At 53.5% G+C, this 20662-nt stretch overlaps 1 protein-coding gene across 3 annotated transcripts in view; it reads left to right on the top strand.

Moving 5' to 3' along the window:
- The window catches only part of TTC6 (tetratricopeptide repeat domain 6), a 1585904-nt gene that overhangs the window by 588341 nt on the left and 976901 nt on the right, over positions 1-20662 (top strand). For all 3 annotated transcript variants that reach the window (XM_078659352.1, XM_078659351.1, XM_078659353.1), the window contains exon 22: positions 18354-18488. In XM_078659352.1, coding sequence (XP_078515478.1) covers positions 18354-18488 — 135 coding nt within the window. The remainder of the gene's footprint in view (positions 1-18353; positions 18489-20662) is intronic.

The following is a 20662-nucleotide window of genomic DNA, read 5'->3' as shown; positions in this document are numbered from 1 at the left end:
TGGCTTTGTTTCAGACCAGCAAGGTCTGGGGCGCTTCTACTTTGTAGGGAAGCTGTAGCAAGCTTGGAGCAACCAGGAAAGCAAAGTTAGATTTAAAAGGAAGTCTTCCTGGGGCTCACTAGCCAACAGACTAGAAACCGGGAAGACGCGTCAAGCTGAATTGCAAAAGCGGGGAGCACGGGACACTCGTGGAGTGTGGGCCTCTGAGCTTTGGTGCAAATGGTGCTTGGGTCTGGGGCGTCAAGCACGCCAATGCACAACTTCGAGATACCTCGTGAAGTGAGTGCAGCTTGCAAAATGCAGGATGTCAAGGAGTTCTAGTCCCACGTCTCTCTTGTCTGCCACGGGTCTCAGCTTTGCTGTGAGCGAAGGTCGGGATCAGAGATGTCTGGAAGTCAGGGTCCTGTATCGCAGATTCCTTGGGATTCAGCGGGAGCCTCGAAAATGCAGACCGGCAAAGTTGCTGTTGGTGCCTGTTTGAACAGCGTGGTCACTCCTTGACCACAAGGGAGATGTCTTCCATCTTACAGTCGAAATGGAATGTCGAAGGTCCAGGATTTATGTTTCAGAGTTTCGTCCAGGGTAATCTGAAGTCCTAGGGACTAGGTTCCTATACTTATACTAAGTTTAGTGGCTGGACTACCTTTAAGGTCCCTCCTATGGGTGGACCTGGAAAGGGGGTGGTTACACCCCTTTCCCTTTCTCCAGTTTCGCGCCAGAGCTGGGGAGGAGTGCCCCAGCAACTGATTTGAACTGGGAAATGCATGGAGCACCTTGTGTGCCCCAGGCAGTGTCTGGAAAGCATTCACTGAATGCAGCCTTCCCTGCCCCAATACACAAAAGCCTGTCTGGGGAGGCGCCAGCCCCTCCCTGGGCAGGAAACATATTATCCAGGCCTCCCCTGCTGGAGTTTTGGAGGGCAGACTCGTGTCTGTGGCAGCAGCATCCATTTTGTAATGCTGACGCTCTGTTTAACTTTAACCGGGTTTACCAGTAAGTACATGTCTTCTCCCTCTAGAAGGGTGGAATGCTACCCCTGCCACCAGGGCTGGCGGGGGGGAGGAGTGGGGGGGGTGTAGTATTTCAAAGTGTTTGACACCTTACACAACATGTTTTGATAAAGCCAAACCAAAGTTAGCATTAACCGCGAGGATTATAATGCACTTAAGAGTATATGGTATGGCTATATCATAGAACAGCTATAAGGAGATGGTTCCGAAAGCTGCAGAGGGGCTCATCTCATGCTAGGGCACCCTCTCACATAAAACCAAGCACTCAGCCTCCAGGATTGTCAAGGCCGCCCATAGGAGTGACTTATAGGTGTATATGTGTCTATATATGTATATAGATATAGGTAAACTATATCTAAGTAAGGGGTGATTACACCACCTTACCCAGGCTGTGTGAACAGACCCATTGTGTCAGTTTGGAGGACCAGCTAGGGGTGGCATAATATATGCTGCAGCCCCTGGTAGGCCTTGGATGCACCTATGCCCTGGGTACCTATGGTACACTATACAGGGGCTCACAGAGGTGACCCAGTGACCAATCAGGCATGTACCTAAAGTACATGGTACCAATTTAGAGAGAGAACAGCTGGGCTGTGGGCCTGATTAGCAAGGCCACAGCTAGACTAAAGTTGAAAAAACAGAGAATCACAGCAAAAAGTGGGCGTAACCATAGGAAGCAGACCCTACTCTCCTACAAATACCCCTTCCTACGCAACGTTTGTGGCTCCATTCAGCTCTGCGTGATAACTGTCCTCCTTCTGCAGCAATTCCACTGTGCTCTTCCACTCACAATCACATTAGCAACTCTGATACAGGTGTCTTTCAGAACTTCAGAAATACCTTGGATAGTTGGCCCAGATTAAACACTAGGGGCCAGATGTAGGAGCCATTTACCGACCGGTAATGGCCGATTTCGGCCGTTACCGACCGGTAAATGGGTTTTTGGTATGTAGGGAGCATATTTTACCGATTCGGTAAATTTACCGAATCGGTATTTTTACCGATTTGGAAACTTTCAGATGTAGGTGGGACTCTTCAGAGTCCCAAAGGCCCTACAAATTCGGTATTTTACCACACAATCCAATTGTGTGGTAAAATACCGAATCCAGGTGTGCATGCACATGTGTGCATGCACACCTAGCCATGTGACAGACAGACATGCCCTTAGGGCATGTCTGTGTGCCACATGGCTCACATGACCGTCTTTGGGGTGCTGGAGGGTGTCAAAGTGACACCCCCTGCACCCTTGCTAAAATCGGTATTTACCGATTCTGTCATTACAGAATCGGTATTTCCCATTGATCAATGGGAAATACCGATTCTGTAATTACAGATTCGGTAAATACCGAATCTTAACGTTTCGGTATTTACAGAATCTGTAATACCTACATCTCCCCCCATCATATTTACTGACTCTTAATTACCGAATCGGACAAAATTCGGTATTTAAGAGTCGGTAAATATGAATTACCTACATCTGGCCCTGAGACTCTAATCAAACTTCTTAATACTATTAAAGCTGGGTCCCCAAAAGATCACCTGCCCTGTACCATACTTAAACAGCTTGGCTCTCTGTCACAGGATATTATTACGGATCATCTCAATACCTCCCTATGGGAAGATACTGTCCCAGTTGACTGGAAACATGCTATGATTCACCCTCTTCTAAAAAAAGCTGGAATTGACCCAAATCAACCTTCCAATTTTCGGCCCATCTCCTTGTTACCTGTATTTTCCAAAATTCTTGAAAAACATGTCCATCTAAATCTAACGGAATTTGTAACTGCCCAAAACTTGTTGCCCCCCTGTCAATCAGGCTTCAGAGACGGTTTTTCAACAGAAACCACTTTATTAGGTGTCACTGAAAAATACGATGTAAATTAGATAAGGGAGAGGCAGTGGCTTTTGATACGGTATCACACACTGTATTAATTAGCACCCTTCGCTCTCTAGGTATCCGCGATTCTGCACTTAATTGGCTCATTTCCTTTTTGACTGAACGCACCTTTCAAGTTTTTTCTCAAACAGCCTGCTCAGATACACATGTCTTTATACATGGTGTAAAAAAAAACAACAATGGGAGAGGTAGGGAGAGTCAAGACGGCTTCTCTCAATCCCCGGTTCAATGTAGATAAACAAAAAGAGAGAGGCCAGATCAATCTCAGATAATGCCACAAGATTGGAGCGAGATAACTGGGGATCACACACTCACTTAGGGTGAAAAGGAAAGCCCTCACACACCGACCTAGTCAGTGTCATGCTTCATCATCGGGCCCCACCAAAGAGGCCGAGTGCCTCTTTGGTGTGCTACAACGCCAGAAAGACTGCGGAGCTGGTTGTGTGAAGGAGGGCGTGCTGTGAGGGTGAGTTAAATTAAAAGTGTCTAAATGAGTATCAAACAAATATTTTATTAAATGATCCCTAAGACACGATTTTACAGGTATTATGTGTCTGAATTTAGTTGCCAAGGATTAGGAATGGTAAGATTCAGATAAATACAGTGAATAAATTCGTCAGTCAACATGTTTCTGCCATATTGCAGGCTTAAATTTGCCAAGGCATTCTTCAGGACTAAACCCCGGCGGTATGGACTCTCTAATCGTCCACCCTAACCAAGGGACGTGAAAGTGAAAAAAGGGTGAAAAAAGTGCATAAAAAGGGGAGAGCAAATGCTCAATCCCAAAAAAACTCCAAATTCGGGAGTATTTCTGCACTTTAAAATATGGCGCTACTTGCACCATGGGTCTCGGGAGGGGGGTTGGAGCGAAATTGGCACATCGCCCTCGTTGCTCGCAGCCCGCTTAGACACCTAGGGACTCCCTCGTGACCGGACCCCGTCGATTATACATGGTGTACCACAGGGTTCTATACTCAGTCCTCTATTGTTTAATTTGTATATGAGCCCCTTAGCTAAGGTAGTGGAAGACTCAGGATTATTGATGTATTCAAATGCCGATGACGCCCAGCTGATTTATTCCCTTTCCTCGGAGAACACTGATACTTCCTCTCCACTCAAGGAAGACCTTATTAAAATAGCAGGATGGATGCAGGATAACTTTCTCAAATTAAACGGGGAAAAAACAGAAGTAATTATTCTCGGCAAAAACAAAAATTTGTGGGGTCCACATCACTGGCCTCTGGAAATGGGCACGCTTCCCGTTCCAGTTACTCAGGCACGTAACCTAGGCATCATCATTGATGAATCTCTCAATATGCACCAGCAAGCTGTAAAAACATCGGCCAAATGCTTTGCCATCCTAAAATGGCTAAAAAAGATCTGTTGGATGCTGCCTGAACCCACAAAGAAAACCGTAGTCAATGCCCTGATTACCTCTAGGATTGACTATGGTAATGTACTTTATCCGGGCTCAAATAAAGCAACTATTCGCAAACTACAGGTGATTCAAAATTCAGCAGCTAGACTGCTATATAAAATCCCTGAAACCACTTCCACTACTCAATACCTTCGTGACCTTCATTGGCTTAAGTTCAAAAACCGGATCACATTTAAAGCACTCTGTTTCATGCATAAAATTAATGCTGGAAAAGCCCCGAAATATCTTCACTCACTGGTTCACCCGTATCGTCCATCTCGTTCTCTCTGCTCCTCTACGTTAAAGAAGATTGTCATCCCTAAAATCAAGCTTTCTCGTATGGGCGGAAAATCTTTTTCTTACCTAGGGCCCTCGTTATGGAACTCGCTGCCTTTTTCAGTACGTAACGAGATTGACTACATTAATTTTCATAAAGCTTTAAAAACTTGTCTGTTTAACATCTAGATGCTCCTCTTTTCCTAACCCTACTTACACAACTCCACTAATTCGCGCCGGGAAACCCTTTTGGGTAGCTGCTGCGCGTTATAAGTGCAATAATAATAATAATAATAATAATAATAATAATATCGTCGGCGTCGGTAGCATCAGTTATAACGTTGCTTTGCCTATATAGGTGCCACCCAGGTGTGCGGACTTCAGTTCTTTTCTTTCCGTGCCTGTTACGCACGATCCTGAAAGAGCTATCCTCTGCCACTTTTTGGCATGTTTTTTCTCGACTTTTGCCAGAATTTTTGAATTTGACTTTGTGTGCGAAGGTTGTCTTCGAGAAAGACAGCTTTCAAACCGTGAGGGACTTGTTCCGGCATGATGTCGGTCACCGATCCCCACTGCGTATGTCTTTGGTGTCTTGAACGCGACCACAATATGAGGTCGTGTTCAGACAGTCTGGCGATGGCCCCGAAGACCTTGAAGGAGTGAACAATGAAGTTGCTTGCGAGCCAGCAGTCAACAATGTCAAGCGAGACTCTGAGGATATCACGGGACCACTCACGGAGCCCTATGTCCTCTTTCTCCCATTCAAGGTCCTCTGAACACTTGGGGAAGAGGCACAAGAAGAAGAAGAAGAAGACCAAGCAGACTTCGAGAAAGGTAAGGAGCACCGACGCTCTAGGCAAGTTTCTGTGGAGCTGGAGCCAGAACCAGATTTGACTTCGCATCTTCCACCCTTTCTGGGAACCGGGGCGCCATCGGGTTCGACGACGTCGGCTCCGGCTACGGAGCTAGTGGGGCCTCAGGGATCCAAACCCGGATCCGGGTCGAAGCCGGTCGTGCGAACGCGACCTTTCTCGCCGTCAAATCTGAAGTTTGTGTCTACAACGTCCCCAATCCTTGTCGGTGGCGCAAGGCCCATCCTCATCCCCAACGACACAGAGCAGGAATGGCGTCGAGCAACGTCGAATCCGATGTCAATAAAACCCTGGGGTTCCATGTTGTTGCCAGAGCACTTTGTGGACATGCTGGGCTCAGGAGAGGAATGGGATGAGTCTGGAGACCCTCTTGAGAACCAGGATGTCTCTGAGGAGACGATGGACTGGTATGGGGAACTTAGGGAAGCCAGTGGTCTGGATACTTCCATGCTCTCTCCTACAGTGGCTACGGAGGAGGGGGCGTCCTATGCCATGGTGGGTAAGAGGGCAGCTGAGGTCCTTGGACTGGAGCTGCCCTCAGTGCGGGTCCGGACTAATCTCCTGACCAAAGTGCTTCAACCTGGGGATTCCACTTCTGAACCCCTATTGTCCTTTGATGAGGCACTTAGGGACGTCCTTCTAGGAACATGGTCCAAGCCTAGCACCGGGGCTCCTGTGAATAGGACGATTGCACACCACCATCACCCAGCTCTGGGTGACCCAAAGTTCCTCGGCCAACACCCCACCCAGAAAGTCTGGTGATGCAGGCCTCTACGTCCCAAGGTGCATTCCCATCTGCCCCTCCGGATAGGGAATCCAAGAGACTGGACTCTTTGGGGAAGATGATGTTTTCTTCCTCCAGTCTGGCATTGCGGTCGGTGAATACTGCTTGCTTATTGGACCGTTTTTCCCACTCCCTTTGGGAGATGGTTGTGCAGGTGCTGCCCGGGCCCGGGCCCATGCTGTGCTCTCCCAAGCTGTCAAGGACAAGAGAGATGCTGCAAAATTCACCATACGGTGTGGATTAGATACGACCGATTTACTGTGCAGATCAATTTCAACTACATTGGCCTTAAGAAGCCATGCCTGGCTGCGTACAACTGGCTTCTTGGTGGATGTCCAAGCCAATTTGACGGAACCCTCCTTTTTGGGTAAAAGGCAGACTCAGCCCTAGTCAGGTTCAAGGACTCTCGAGCTACGGCCAGATCCTTGGGCTTCTCCTCCTCTCCTCATGGCCATTCTTCCTTTCGCCCCTTTTGTGGCAATGGAAGGGGTTTCCAGCTGCGTCACCCCTTTCCTAGCCACCGTCCCGCTCAGACTACCCAAGCTGTGCATGGACGCGGTACATTCCGTCCTCAGAATGGAGGCCAGAAGTCGTCTACCACTCTGCCCTCAGCAGCGGCAGCCTCAAAGCACTCCTAGGCTGATTCTGCAGGACCACCCTTCTCAAGTGGGTGGGAGAATTTGTCTTCATCTCCCCTGCTGGAGATCTATAACAACAGACAAGTGGGTCTTGCAGATCATCCAGGAAGGCTATTCTCTTCCTTTCCTTTCTTTTCCTCCTACTATTCCGCGGATTCAGGAATGGCTGGTGGAGGATCATTTGAAGCTGCTCCAAGAGGAAGTTACAGCTCTTTTAGCCAAAGGAGGTATAGAAAGGGTCCCAGTTTCAGAAGTAGGTGGTGGCTGTTATTCCCGCCACTTTCTGATTCCGAAAAAGAACAAAGTGCTATGGTCCATTTTGGATCTGTGGACTGTCAATCTCTTCCTCAAAAAGGAGAAATTCAAAATTCTAACTTTGGCCCAGGTCTTGTCTTCCCTAGACTGAGAGGACTGGATGGTAAAGTTTGAGCTGCAGGATGCATATTTTCACATTCCCAAACTTCTGGGCCACAGGCGTTACTTGCGTGTCAAGGAAGGCCACAAGCACTTTCAGTTTACTGTGCTCCCCTACGGTCTTACCAGTGCCCCTCGAGTGTTCACCAAGGTGATGGTGGTGGTTGCGGTTCAACTGCACAGGTTAGGGGTGTCAGTCTTCCCCTACCTCGACGACTGGCTGTTGATGGCAGCTTTGCCCCTGGCAGTCGTCTCCCTCCTTCAGACTTCTGTGAACCTTCTGCATTCGCTGGGGTTCTCTTTAAATGTGCCGAAGTGTCACCTGACTTCTTCTCAGACGTTCCCTTTCATCAGAGCTGTTCTGAACCCAGTGTAGCTTCAGGCTTATCCTCACGAGCAGCGAGTCCAGGATATTCAGGCTATGATTCCGATATTTCAGCTTCTATCCTGGATTTTGCTGAGGTTGACTCTGAGGCTGTTGGGCCTCATGCATCCTGTTGCTAAAACACGCAAGATGGTGTATGCAGAATCTGCAGTGGGACTTGAAATTCCAATGGGCACAGCATAGGAGAAATCTCACTGACGTGCTTCATATCTCGGAAGGAACTGCGAAGGATCTGCAGTGGTGGTTAACGAACCGCGATTGGGTCAGTAGCAGACCCCTCTCCCTTCCCCTACCAGATTTCCCAATCGTGACGGATGGGTCACTTCTGGAATGGGGGTCACATGGCACAGCTGGATATCAGGGGTCACTGGTCTCCGGCAGAGACGGGGCTCCATATAAACTTGTTGGAGCTCCGAGCGATTTGGTTGGCATTGAAAGCGTTTTTTCCCTCTGTCAAGGGGAAGTTAGTCAGGTGTTAATGGACAACACCACAGCCATGTGGTACTGTAACAAGCAGAGCGGGGTGGTGTCGTGGACCCTCTGTTGAGAGGCCCTACGTCTCTGGACATGGCTGGAACAGTAGGGCATATCTCTGGTGGTTCAACACCTGGCAGGTTCTCTGAACTCTATGGTGGACGATCTCAGCCATCGATGCCTACCGGATCACGTGGGGAGAATCTTGTCAGATTTGTTTGTCTCCGAAGAGAACGCGCAATGTCAGCAGTACTGCGTGCTGCAGTTTCCAAGGTGGCTATCACTCAGCAACGAGTTTTGTCGCAAGTGGAGCTCCTGCCTGTTGTACGCCTTTCCACCCATACCCCTCCTGCCCAGGGTTCTGAAGAAGATCAGGAGCGACCGGCCCAAATCATTCTTGTGGCACCGGACAGGGCAAGGAGAGTCTGGCATCCAGACCTTCTGAGCATGAGTATCGATCCTCCGATCAGGCTGCCCTTTCGGGAGGATCTTCTGTCGCAGCAGCAGGGGAGGGTCCTCCACCCGAACCTGTCAACTCTGCGCCTCAATGCATAGATATAGAGCGGCAACAGTTGATAGCTTTTGACCTTCCTCCCGAAGTCTGTAATGTTAGTCTGGCGGCGAGACGGCCCTCCACTAAGACGGAATATGCCTGCCGTTGGCAGAAATGTGTTTTATACTGTACAGAAAGGTCTATTGACCCTCTTTGTGCTTCTCATTCTACTGTCCCTTTATTCATTCTAACTCTTGCCCAGCAGGGCTCTGCTTTGGGAACTCTCAAGGTTTACCTCTCTGCTCTGTCTGCTCTTTTGCGGCTGCCAGACCAGCCCTCTCTCTTTAAATTTCCTATTGTAAATAGAGTTCTGAAAGGACATTTATTTCCACCCACACCCTTTGTTATGCCACAATGGGACCTTAATCTGGTCCTCATTTACCTGCAGGGCGCTCCTTTCGAGCCTTTGCACAATTATCCCCTCCGGTTGTTGACCATCAAAACAGCTTTCTTATAGGCGGTTACATCGGCCCTGAGGGTGAGTGAATTGCCGTGTTATCCAGCTCGCCTCCTTATCTTATGTCCTTTCCAGACAAGGTAGTGCTTCGCACCAGGGCATCATTCTTCCCAAAGGTTGTGACCCCATTCCATCTGGGTCAGTCCATAACTTTACCCACCTTCTTTCCTCGCCCACAGCCTCTAAGAAAGAGGAGCGCCTCCACCAACTGGACCCAAAAGGAGCGTTGTCGTTCTACCTTGACTGCACAAAAGAGTTCCGGGTGGATGACTAACTATTTGTGGGGTATGCAAGAGTAAAGAAGGGAAGGTTGGTGCAGAAAAGGACCATCTCCCGCTGGGATGTTCTCTGCATTAAAATCGGTTACGCTTTGGCTAAGAATCAGCCCCCTAAGGGATTAAGGGCCCATTCCACCAAGGGAAAGGATGTAACTACTTGGAATCTGCAGCTAGAAGTCTCTATCAGATAAACAAGTTACTTACCTTCGGTAACACATTATCTGCTAGATACTCTGTCTAGCTGCAGATTCCTTACAGCCCCACCCATGCCTCCCCGCTTTGCGGACTGATGTATTAGGACTAGAGTAATTTTTCCCATTTCAGGACCCTAGTTTTGCACACGACTACGTCAGTTACTTGGTGGCTATGGATTTCTGCAGTGGAAAGAACAAAAAGTACTGATGTCTATGCGCCTGGGTGGTGCCTATATAGGCACTGCAACTTTATAACCAACGCCAATGACGTCACGTGAAGCCGAATGGAGCCACCTGACGTTGCACGCAAGTGGTATTTGTTGGAAGGGGCGATCTCCGAGGGCCAGGTTGGGCTCACCCGGTCACCCCAAGATCCACCTCTCCCACAGAACTTGCCGAGTCTTGATTGGGGAGGTCCCCCACCGGGGAGGACTTCGGGTCCAGGATCGTACACACTGAGCGCACACCACACTACGAACAGACACCACACCGTTGGATTCTAGTAACAAGTTCTTTATATAGCAAATAACGAAGGAAGCACTCTTATATACACAGTGGTCAAGGGACCTCAAAGTCTTGGCGTACCCTACGCACAGCTCTCAATCCTCGAGCCGGGGGGAACGGGATGATGGTCGTACTGGCTGCCTCACCTCCGTCGAGTCAGCTCAGTCGGGATGGTGGTCTCGATGGTCCAGCCGGACCAGAGTACTCCTCGAGCCGCGACGAGGTCAGCAGGGCTCGATCTGGAGAGGTTCGTGAGAGCCGCGACAGCGTCAGCAGGGCTCAGGTGGTCTTAGAGGTCGAGCCGCGACAGCGTCAGCAGGGCTCCGATGGTTGCAGGTTCAGCTTGAGCCGCGACAGCGTCAGCAGGGCTCCGATGGTTGCAGGTTCAGCTTGAGCCGCGACAGCGTCAGCAGGGCTCCGATGGTTGCAGGTTCAGCTTGAGCCGCGACAGCGTTAGCAGGGCTCGGATGGTTACAAGTTCAGCTTGAGCCACGACAGCAGGGCTCCTAGGTTCCTGATGAGTTCTCTTAGGGTCAGCCGCGATCAGATCAGCAGGGCTTCAGGTCCAAGATACAACTGCCCGCTAGTTGTCGGGCGGGCCCAGTTATAGTCCTTTTGCTCTTTGATCTCCAGACCCTCGCAGGCAGAGGTCTCTGGCCCTGGGGGTTGGTCGTTGGCGAGGTCCGGCGGTTGGCTCTTTGATCCCTTTGAAAGATGGGTCCGGGAATTCCCAGACGCCTAGCGGGTCTGGAGCCAGCCCTCGGGGAGGCCAGAGGGGTGATCGAAACTGGCCCACAGGGGAGGGCCAAAGGTGTGACAGAAACCAGCCCCTCAGGGGAGGCCGGAGGTGCCATAGAAACTCCCTGGCTTATCTCACCCGGGGAGCCCTTTACCCCCCAGCCGGGACTGGCGCGCCTTTGGAGTCTGGGTTTCGCTGGGGCCGGGGTCACGCTCAGCCCAGGGAGACAGGGATGTCGGGAAGGGAAGATGGCATCCGGGCCTTGTGGGGCATGCAAGGTTAGGCGCTCGGAGCCGGGCGTGGAGCGGGAAAGGCAGGCCTGGTCGAGGTTCTAGGGGGATCTAGGTTTAACTGGAGTAGGACGACCAGGCTCGGGGTGCAGGCTACACTAACGGGGAGGCTGCGCAGGGGACTCGGGGCACAGGCCTACGCTCACAGAGTTTGGAGGGACAGAGGCGAACCACGCCACGAGGCCGGGTCCAACACGCGTCCCCCCCCAGCTGAAGGCGGGGAGAACTACCCATCCTCTTTGGGGTTCTCTTCGCTGAGGCGGAAGAATCTGGACAGGCCGTCTGCGTTGGCGTGGTCAGAGCCATGCCGGTGTTCAACAGTGAAGTCCATCCCCTGGAGGGAGATGGACCAGCGCAGCAATTTGGGGTTCTCCCCTCTCATCTGCATTAGCCACCGGAGAGGTCGGTGGTCGGTCTGGACCCGGAAGTGAGTACCGAACAGGTAGGGCCTCAGCTTCTTCAGGGCCCAAACCACCGCAAAGGCCTCCCGCTCGATGGTGCTCCACCTTTGTTCTCGAGGGAGTAGCCTCCGGCTAATGAATGCCACTGGTTGGTCTAGGCCGTTCTCGTTCACCTGGGACAGGACAGCTCCGATGCCATGCTCGGACGCGTCCGTCTGGACTACAAACTCTCGTGAGTAGTCGGGGGCCTGTAGGATGGGGGCGGTGCACATGGCGTCTTTCAACGTTTCGAACGCCTCTTGGCAGGCGGAGGTCCAGCTGACTTTCTTCGGCTGGTTTTTGGAGGTTAACTCCATGAGGGGGGCTACGATGCTGCCGTAACTCTTGATGAACCGGCGGTAGTACCCCGTGAGCCCTAGAAACGCCCGCACTTCCGTCTGGGTCGTGGGGGCCTCCCAGGCCACGATGGCATCGATCTTGGGCTGGAGGGGGGCTACGAGGCCGCTTCCGACCTGGTGCCCGAGGTAGATTACGGACCCTTGTCCGATCTGGCACTTGCTTGCCTTAATGGTGAGGCCCGCCCTCCTCAGGGCGGTCAGCACCGCCCAGAGGTGCTGGAGGTGCTCAGGCCAGTGGGAACTGTGAACTGCGATATCGTCCAGATACGCAGCGCTGAACTCTTCCAACCCCGCCAGGACCTGGTTCACCAGTCGCTGGAAGGTGGCGGGGGCGTTCTTCATTCCGAAGGGCATCACCCGGAAATGGTAGTGACCATCCGGGGTGGAGAAAGCGGATCTTTCCTTCGCTCCCTCGGTGAGGGCGATCTGCCAGTACCCACTGGTCAGGTCGAATGTGCTGAGGAAACGAGCAGCCCCGAGGCGATCGATAAGCTCGTCGGCTCGGGGGATGGGATGCGCATCGGTTCTGGTGACTGCGTTGAGCCCGCGGTAGTCAACGCAGAACCTCAGCTCGGGAACAGCACCGGGGGCGGCTGCCTTCGGAACCAGGACCACGGGGCTAGCCCATGGGCTGTCAGAGGCTTCGACCACCCCGAGAGCTAGCATCTTTGATACCTCGGCCTTGATACATGCCCGGACTCGGTCAGGGACGCGGTAGGCTCTGTGTCGTACCGGTGGGCTGTCCCCGGTGTCCACGTCGTGGACGCACCAGCTGGTGACGCCGGGGGTGAGGGAGAAGAGGTCCAAGAACTGTCCCAACAACTGGCGACAGTCCTCGCGCTGCTCGGGAGAGAGGGAGGAGGAGAGACTCACCCCCTCTAGGGAGCCATCTTTTTCTTTTGTGGACAGGAGATCGGGGAGAGGCTCCATTTCTTCTTCTTCCCCATCGTCCGTGGCGAGGAGTAAGCTCAACTCGGATCGGGCGAAGTGGGGTTTGAGGCGGTTTACGTGAAGGACCCGCAAGGGGTTCCGGGGGGACTCCACGTCGATGAGATAAGTCACCTGACTCTTGCGTTCTACCACCTTGAAGGGCCCTGTCCACTTGTCTTGCAGGGCACAGGGCTCCACGGGGGCCATCACCCAGACCCGCTGTCCTGGCTGAAATTCGACCAGGGTGGCATTTTGGTCATACCACCGTTTCATTTCTTCTTGGCTGGCCTCGAGGTTTGCCTCGGCCAGCTCTCGGAACTTCCTCGTCTGGTTCCGGAGGGCCAAAATGTATCGAAACACATCGGGCGGGGGCTCTGGGGCCGCCGTCTCCCACCCTTCCTTGACCAGGGTGAGGGGTCCCCGGACGGGGTGCCCGTAGAGCAGCTCGAAGGGACTGAACCCCAGGGACTTCTGGGGGACTTCGCGGTATGCAAAGAGGAGACAGGGAAGGAGGACGTCCCACTTACGCCTCAGGGGCTCTTCGAGTCCCATGATCATTCCTTTGAGGGTCCGGTTGAAGCGTTCCACCAGACCGTTACCCTGGGGGTGATATGGGGTGGTGAACTTGTACGTCACCCCACATTGTTGCCAAAGGGACTTCATGTATTTCGAGATGAAGTTGGTCCCTCGGTCGCTGACGACTTCTCGGGGGAATCCCACCCGGGAGAAGATGGCCATGAGGGCCCGCCCCACTACGGGGGCGGTCACCGTTCGGAGGGGAATTGCTTCGGGGTATCGGGTGGCATGGTCCACTAAGACAAGGATAAAGCGGTGCCCCAAGGAGGTCCGGGGGTCGAGGGGGCCCACAATGTCGATTCCCACCCTCTCAAAGGGGGTACTGACCACGGGGAAGGGTTGGAGAGGAGCCTTGCGCTTCCCTCCGCTCTTTCCGCTGGACTGACAAGTGGGGCAGGACTTACAGTGGGCCTCCACATCGGAGCGCATGCCCGGCCAGTAGAAGTGGGTGACCAGGCACTGGTACGTTTTGTCTTGTCCCAAGTGTCCCGCCAGGGGCACGTCATGGGCCAGGTTCAGGAGAAAACCGCGGAAGCGTAGGGGTACCACCAGCACTCGGCCGGACCCTAGTTCGGCGGACTTTTGCTCGCTGTATAGGAGGCCGTTTTCCCAATAGACAAAGTGGGAGCCAGACTGGTCCCCGGCGGCCTGGGCGGCGGCCTGCTGCCGCGGCCCCACCAAGGATGGACAGGCTGTCTGCTCTAGGCAGAATTCTTCTCGGGACGGTCCCCCTTCCTGGCGCCATTGGGCCAGCTCAGGAAGGTCGTCCAAGCTCGGGGTCGGTTCGACGCCAGGGCCAAGGGGGCCGGCGTCGGGGGGGAAGCTTTCCCTGGGGGACAGCTGAGGGGTCCCCGAGGATCTAGGGACCTCGGGGTCCTCGGGGGTCTCCGGTGCCGCCTCTAAGGTTGCCCCTTCGGGGGTGGTCCTTCGGGCGGTCATCGACCGGGTACTCACACAGGCCCACTCGGGTAGGCCCACCATCTCTAAGTGGGTCCTTTTCTCAACCCGCTGCCATGGGGAGCTCTCTAGGTCGTTGCCGAGCAGGCAGTCCACAGGCATGTCGGAGCGGACTGCCACTCGTAACTCCCCAGAGACGCCCCCCCATTCGAACGGGACTTGAGCTATCCGGCAGGTGCGGACGGAGTTATCGGCTGCGATCACCCTGCAGGAGACGTGGGGAACAATCTGGGCTTCGGGGACTAGGTGCCGTTTGACGGCAGTGATACTGGCCCCAGTGTCTCGGAGCGCCCCTATGTGATGGCCATTGACAGTCACCTGCTGTCGGTATTTCTCTGTGTTGTCGGGTAGGGGAGCTCCGGGGACCATCTCCCTATCACCCAGGGAGACTAACATCATAGCTGCGGGGTCTGCTCCCTCGAACTCTTCCTCCCCCTCCTCCTCTAGAGCTACTGAGGTAATGTGGCGCACTGGGAGCCCTGCAGCGGCAGACTTCTGGAACAAGGGGCAGCGGGGGTCATTGGCATAGTGCCCGGGCTTCTGGCAATGGTAGCAGGCTTGGCTGACTCGGGGCCCTGGTTTAGCTGGGGGAAACCCTGCGCGCGCTGTGGGAGGCGAGGTGCCGGGCTGGTTTCTGGGGGGACTACGCGGGGACCCTACCTGGGAACCCCTCTGTCTATTCTGATTCCCCCCTCCCCTCTGGCGGGACGATCCCTGTTCATTTCGGCCAGAATCTCCCCCGGGCCCCCGGGGGACTCTGGTGCTCACCCAGCGATCGGCCTTGACGGCCAGCTTCCGTGGGTCAGCCAACTTGCTGTCCAGGAGGTGCTGCCGGAGTTCCACAAAGCAATTCAGGGACAAATGTTCGTAGGCAATGAGGTCGATGAGCCCCTCGAAGGTGGATACTTTGCTGCCCTTGATCCACCCTTCCAGGGCCCGGCTGTAGAAATTGACATATTCTACCCATTTGGTGCCGGGGATCTTCTTGCAGTCTCGGAAGCGTTGACGGTACATTTCTGGGGTGAGCCCGTACCTTGTGAGGAGGGCCTCTTTCATGTGGCTGTAGGAGGTCTGTTCGGCAGACGGTAGGTCGAGTAGGGTGTCTCTCCCCTCACTCAGGAATCGACCCCACAGCCCGGCTCTCCAATCTTTCTGCGGAACTCAGTGGGAGGTCATAGCTACCTCGTAGGCCTTGAACCATTGCTGGATGTCATCGTTTTTATAATATTCTTTGACCACATCCTTGGGGATGTGGACCTTGGGTTCCACTTGGGGAACAGACTCTCGGGTCGCTGCTGTTTTGTTGCCTTCGTTCCGGGCCTTGAGTTCTATTTCCAATACGCTGCGCTCGTGCTCCAGCTGGAGCTTCTTTCCGTCATGTTCTCGTTGGAGTTTCTTCTCCTCCAGTTCTCCTTGCAGCCGTAGCTGCTCGATGGCTAGCTTTTTCTCGGCCAGCTTGAGTTCTACCTCCATCTTTAAACGGGCTAGTTCTAGCTCGTGGCTACGGTTGCGTTCTCGGTCGGTCATCTCTTCTCGAGATAGACCTCTCTCCGTGCTGTGAGTCCGCGTCGGGGACTCTGCTCTTTCTTGCTCTGGGGTGTGGGTTTCGATCAGTGGCGCTCCCCCTCCATCGGCTTCTGTCGGTGCTGGAGGTTGGGCTCCGGTCTCTACCCAGGCTGTTAGAGCTTGTTGAAAGTCCTCTTTGGTGTTTAATCCCGTTGACGGGATACAGAGATCTTTGCAGAATTGCTTGAGCTCACGGTGCGAATAGTCTCCCAGCAGCTCCATCTGGAAGGTGGTCTTGTCGCTCGTGAGGCTCATGGTTGCTCTTCGTTCGGGTAGTGTGTCAGTGCTGTACGATCCCTAGACGTAGGTTCTTATCGCGACGCTGCCACCAATGTTGGAAGGGGCGATCTCCGAGGGCCAGGTTGGGCTCACCTGGTCACCCCAAGATCCACCTCTCCCACAGAACTTGCCGAGTCTTGATTGGGGAGGTCCCCCACCGGGGAGGACTTCGGGTCCAGGATCGTACACACTGAGCGCACACCACACTACGAACAGACACCACACCGTTGGATTCTAGTAACAAGTTCTTTATATAGCAAATAACGAAGGAAGCACTCTTATATACACAGTGGTCAAGGGACCCCAAAGTCTTGGAGGATTCGGGAAGGGGGAAGCGGGACAGTCTTTTAGTCTCTGGGTCAGTACGCGGCGTACCCTACGCACAGCTCTCAATCCTCGAGCCGGGGGGAACGGGATGATGGTCGTACTGGCTGCCTCACCTCCGTCGAGTCGGCTCGGTCGGGATGGTGGTCTCGATGGTCCAGCCGGACCAGAGTACTCCTCGAGCCGCGACGAGGTCAGCAGGGCTCGATCTGGAGAGGTTCGTGAGAGCCGCGACAGCGTCAGCAGGGATCAGGTGGTCTTAGAGGTCGAGCCGCGACAGCGTCAGCAGGGCTCCGAAGGTTGCAGGTTCAGCTTGAGCCGCGACAGCGTCAGCAGGGCTCCGATGGTTGCAGGTTCAGCTTGAGCCACGACAGCGTCAGCAGGGCTCCGATGGTTGCAGGTTCAGCTTGAGCCGCGACAGCGTCAGCAGGGCTCGGATGGTTACAAGTTCAGCTTGAGCCGCGACAGCGTCAGCAGGGCTCCTAGGTTCCTGATGAGTCTTCTTAGGGTCAGCCGCGATCAGATCAGCAGGGCTTCAGGTCCAAGATACAACTGCCCGCTAGTTGTCGGGCGGGCCCAGTTATAGTCCTTTTGCTCTTTGATCTCCGGACCCTCGCAGGCAGAGGTCTCTGGCCCTGGGGGTTGGTCGTTGGCGAGGTCCGGCGGTTGGCTCTTTGATCCCTTTGAAAGATGGGTCCGGGAATTCCCAGACGCCCAGCGGGTCTGGAGCCAGCCCTCGGGGAGGCCAGAGGGGTGATCGAAACTGGCCCACAGGGGATGGCCAAAGGTGTGACAGATACCAGCCCCTCAGGGGAGGCCGGAGGTGCCATCGAAACTCCCTGGCTTATCTCACTCGGGGAGCCCTTTACCCCCCCAGCCGGGACTGGCGCGCCTTTAGAGTCTGGGTTTCGCTGGGGCCGGGGTCACGCTCAGCCCAGGGAGACAGGGATGTCGGGAAGGGAAGATGGCGTCCGGGCCTTGTGGGGCATGCAAGGTTAGGCGCTCGGAGCCGGGCGTGGAGCGGGAAAGGCAGGCCTGGTCGAGGTTCTAGGGGGATCTAGGTTTAACTGGAGTAGGACGACCAGGCTCGGGGTGCAGGCTACACTAACGGGGAGGCTGCGCAGGGGCCTCGGGGCACAGGCCTACGCTCACAGGGTGTGGAGGGACAGAGGCGAACCACGCCACGAGGCCGGGTCCAACAGTATTACTCAGCAAAAGTTTCCGGATCCAGCCTGATGCTTCGGAAATTAAAAGGTAAGGAATCTGCAACTAGATAGAGTCTATAAGGTAATGCGTTACTGAAGGTAAGTAACTTGTTCATATTGTATACTGTGTATGCTCCAATTATGTTGTCGGTCCACCCGTTCGCCTCGAAGGCACAGAAAAAATTGATGGAACTGACATCAGCACGCTGACAATGTCTTTTTATGGCTCCGGTGACGTCATGCGGAGTCGGGAGTGTAGCCGTGTTATTGTGACATCCTCGCCGACGTGGGAGAGCTAAGAAAAGGTTTCCCCGGAATGCTGGTGCAGGGGTAATTGAAAAGGTGAGCTATCCACAGGCAGATACTGTATCCACCAGAAAAAGCATTACTGAAGGTAAGTAACTTGTTTGTTAGAGTCACGTGTCTCTGTGCCGCTGCGGTTCTGGCCTTCAGGATCCCAGATGATTAATTTGCATCATTCCTGTCGTGGGACAAGTAATGCTTGTTGAATGCATCCTGTGTCTTTGAATTGCAGGACGCAGTGGACAGCTTTATGCGGGCGTTGTTTCTGCTGCACCCCCCGGAGAAGAGACCCATGCTGACTCGAGAATCAGCCGAGATCTTCTACCTGCTGGGCCTCTGCTATGTGGAGCAGGTCAACCTGCTGAAGGTGGGACACATTCCATGTGGAGCTGTTTGTGTGTTTACTTAGTGCATGCACCCCTGCCTCTCACACATCATGAGTATAGAGCCAAGTGCAGGTGACTCTACCACTCAAACGAAGCTTGTTTCCGGTCCAGGGAAGGCATGGCTTGGCAGTTCGGGCTGGACTGTTCCCATGAGGCACAGAGTCAGACTGATTTGCATATGGCCATTTCTGAACTGGGGTGGCACAGTGGGCTAAAGAACGGTGATGGATTAAACCCAGATCTTTTGACTGGGTGTGAGTGTTGGATTGGTTCAGATGCTCCGTCCATCACCACCTCCTTTTGTACCGCTTTGTTCACCATAAGTTGGCAGGGTATGCTCAGATGTGAGTCCCTTGCTCACTTTGCCACTGGATTCAAGCAAGCCTGGCTGAAGACGGCTGAAATGCCAGAAACCGGTCCTAGGAAGCTTGTTTCCGGTCCAGGGAAGGCATGGCTTGGCAGTTCGGGCTGGACTGTTCCCATGAGGCACAGGGTCAGACTGATTTGCATATGGCCATGTCTGAACGGGGGTGGCAGAGTGGTCTAAAGAACGGTGATGGATTAAACCCAGATATTTTGACTGGGTGTGCATGTTTGATTGGTTCAGATGCTCCGTCCATCACCACCCCCTTTTGTACCGCTTTGTTCACCATAAGTTGGCAGGGTATGCTCAGACGTGAGTCCCTTGCTCACTCTGCCACTGGATTCAAGCAAGCCTGACTGAAGACGGCTGAAATGCCAGAAACCAGTCCTATGAAGCTTGTTTCCGGTCCAGGGAAGGCATGGCTTGGCTTGGCAGTTCAGGCTGGACTGTTCCCATGAGGCACAGGGTCAGACTGATTTGCATATGGCCATGTCTGAACTGGGGTGGCAGAGTGGGCTAAAGAACGGTGATGAATTAAACCCAGATCTTTTGACTGGGTGTGAGTGTTGGATTGGTTCCGATGCTCCATCCATCACCACCCCCTTTTGTACCACTTTGAAGGTACAGCAGCATGAGGTATGGAGAATGGAGGTGTCTATGAAGGTACAGCCGCTTGTGGTATGGAGAATGGCGGTGTCTATGAAGGTACAGCCGCATGTGGTATGGAGAATGGCAGTGTCTATGAAGGTACAGCAGCATCTGGTATGGAGAATGGAGGGGTCTATGAAGGTACAGCCGCATGTGGTATGGAGAATGGAGGTGTCTATGAAGGTACAGCCGCATGTGGTATGGAGAATGGAGGGTTCTACGAAGGTACAGCAGCTTGTGGAATGGAGAATGGAGGTGTCTATGAAGGTACAGCAGCTTGTGGTATGGAGAATGGAGGTGTCTATGAAGGTGCAGCAGCATGAGGTATGGAGAATGGAGGTGTCTATGAAGGTACAGCAGCATGAGGTATGGAGAATGGAGGTGTCTATGAAGGTACAGCAGCATCTGGTATGGAGAATGGAGGGGTCTATGAAGGTACAGCCGCATGTGGTATGGAGAATGGAGGGTTCTACGAAGGTACAGCAGCTTGTGGTATGGAGAATGGAGGTGTCTATGAAGGTACAGCAGCATGTGGAATGGAGAATGGAGGTGTCTATGAAGGTACAGCAGCATGTGGCATGGAGAATGGAGGGATCTATGAAGGTACAGCCGCATGTGGTATGGAGAATGGAGGTGTCTATGAAGGTACAGCCGCATGTGGTATGGAGAATGGAGGGGTCTATGAAGGTACAGCAGCATGAGGTATGGAGAATGGAGGGGTCTATGAAGGTACAGCCGCATGTGGTATGGAGAATGGAGGGGTCTATGAAGGTACAGCCGCATGTGGTATGGAGAATGGAGGTGTCTATGAAGGTACAGCCGCATGTGGTATGGAGAATCGAGGTGTCTATGAAGGTACAGCAGCATCTGGTATGGAGAATGGAGGGGTCTATGAAGGTACAGCAGCATGTGGTATGGAGAATGGAGGGGTCCATGAAGGTACAGCCACATGTGGTATGGAGAATGGAGGGGTCTTTGAAGGTACAGCCGCATGTGGTATGGAGAATGGAGGGGTCTTTGAAGGTACAGCAGCATGAGGTATGGAGAATGGAGGGGTCTATGAAGGTACAGCCGCATGTGGTATGGAGAATGGAGGTGTCTGAAGGTACAGCAGCATGTGGTATGGAGAATGGAGGGGTCTTT

This window comes from Lissotriton helveticus, chromosome 9 (assembly GCF_964261635.1).
Source record: "Lissotriton helveticus chromosome 9, aLisHel1.1, whole genome shotgun sequence".
NCBI classification, from domain to species: Eukaryota; Metazoa; Chordata; class Amphibia; order Caudata; family Salamandridae; genus Lissotriton; species Lissotriton helveticus.
Note: the sequence above shows the minus strand (reverse complement) of the source record. Positions and strands in the feature narration are given on the sequence as shown.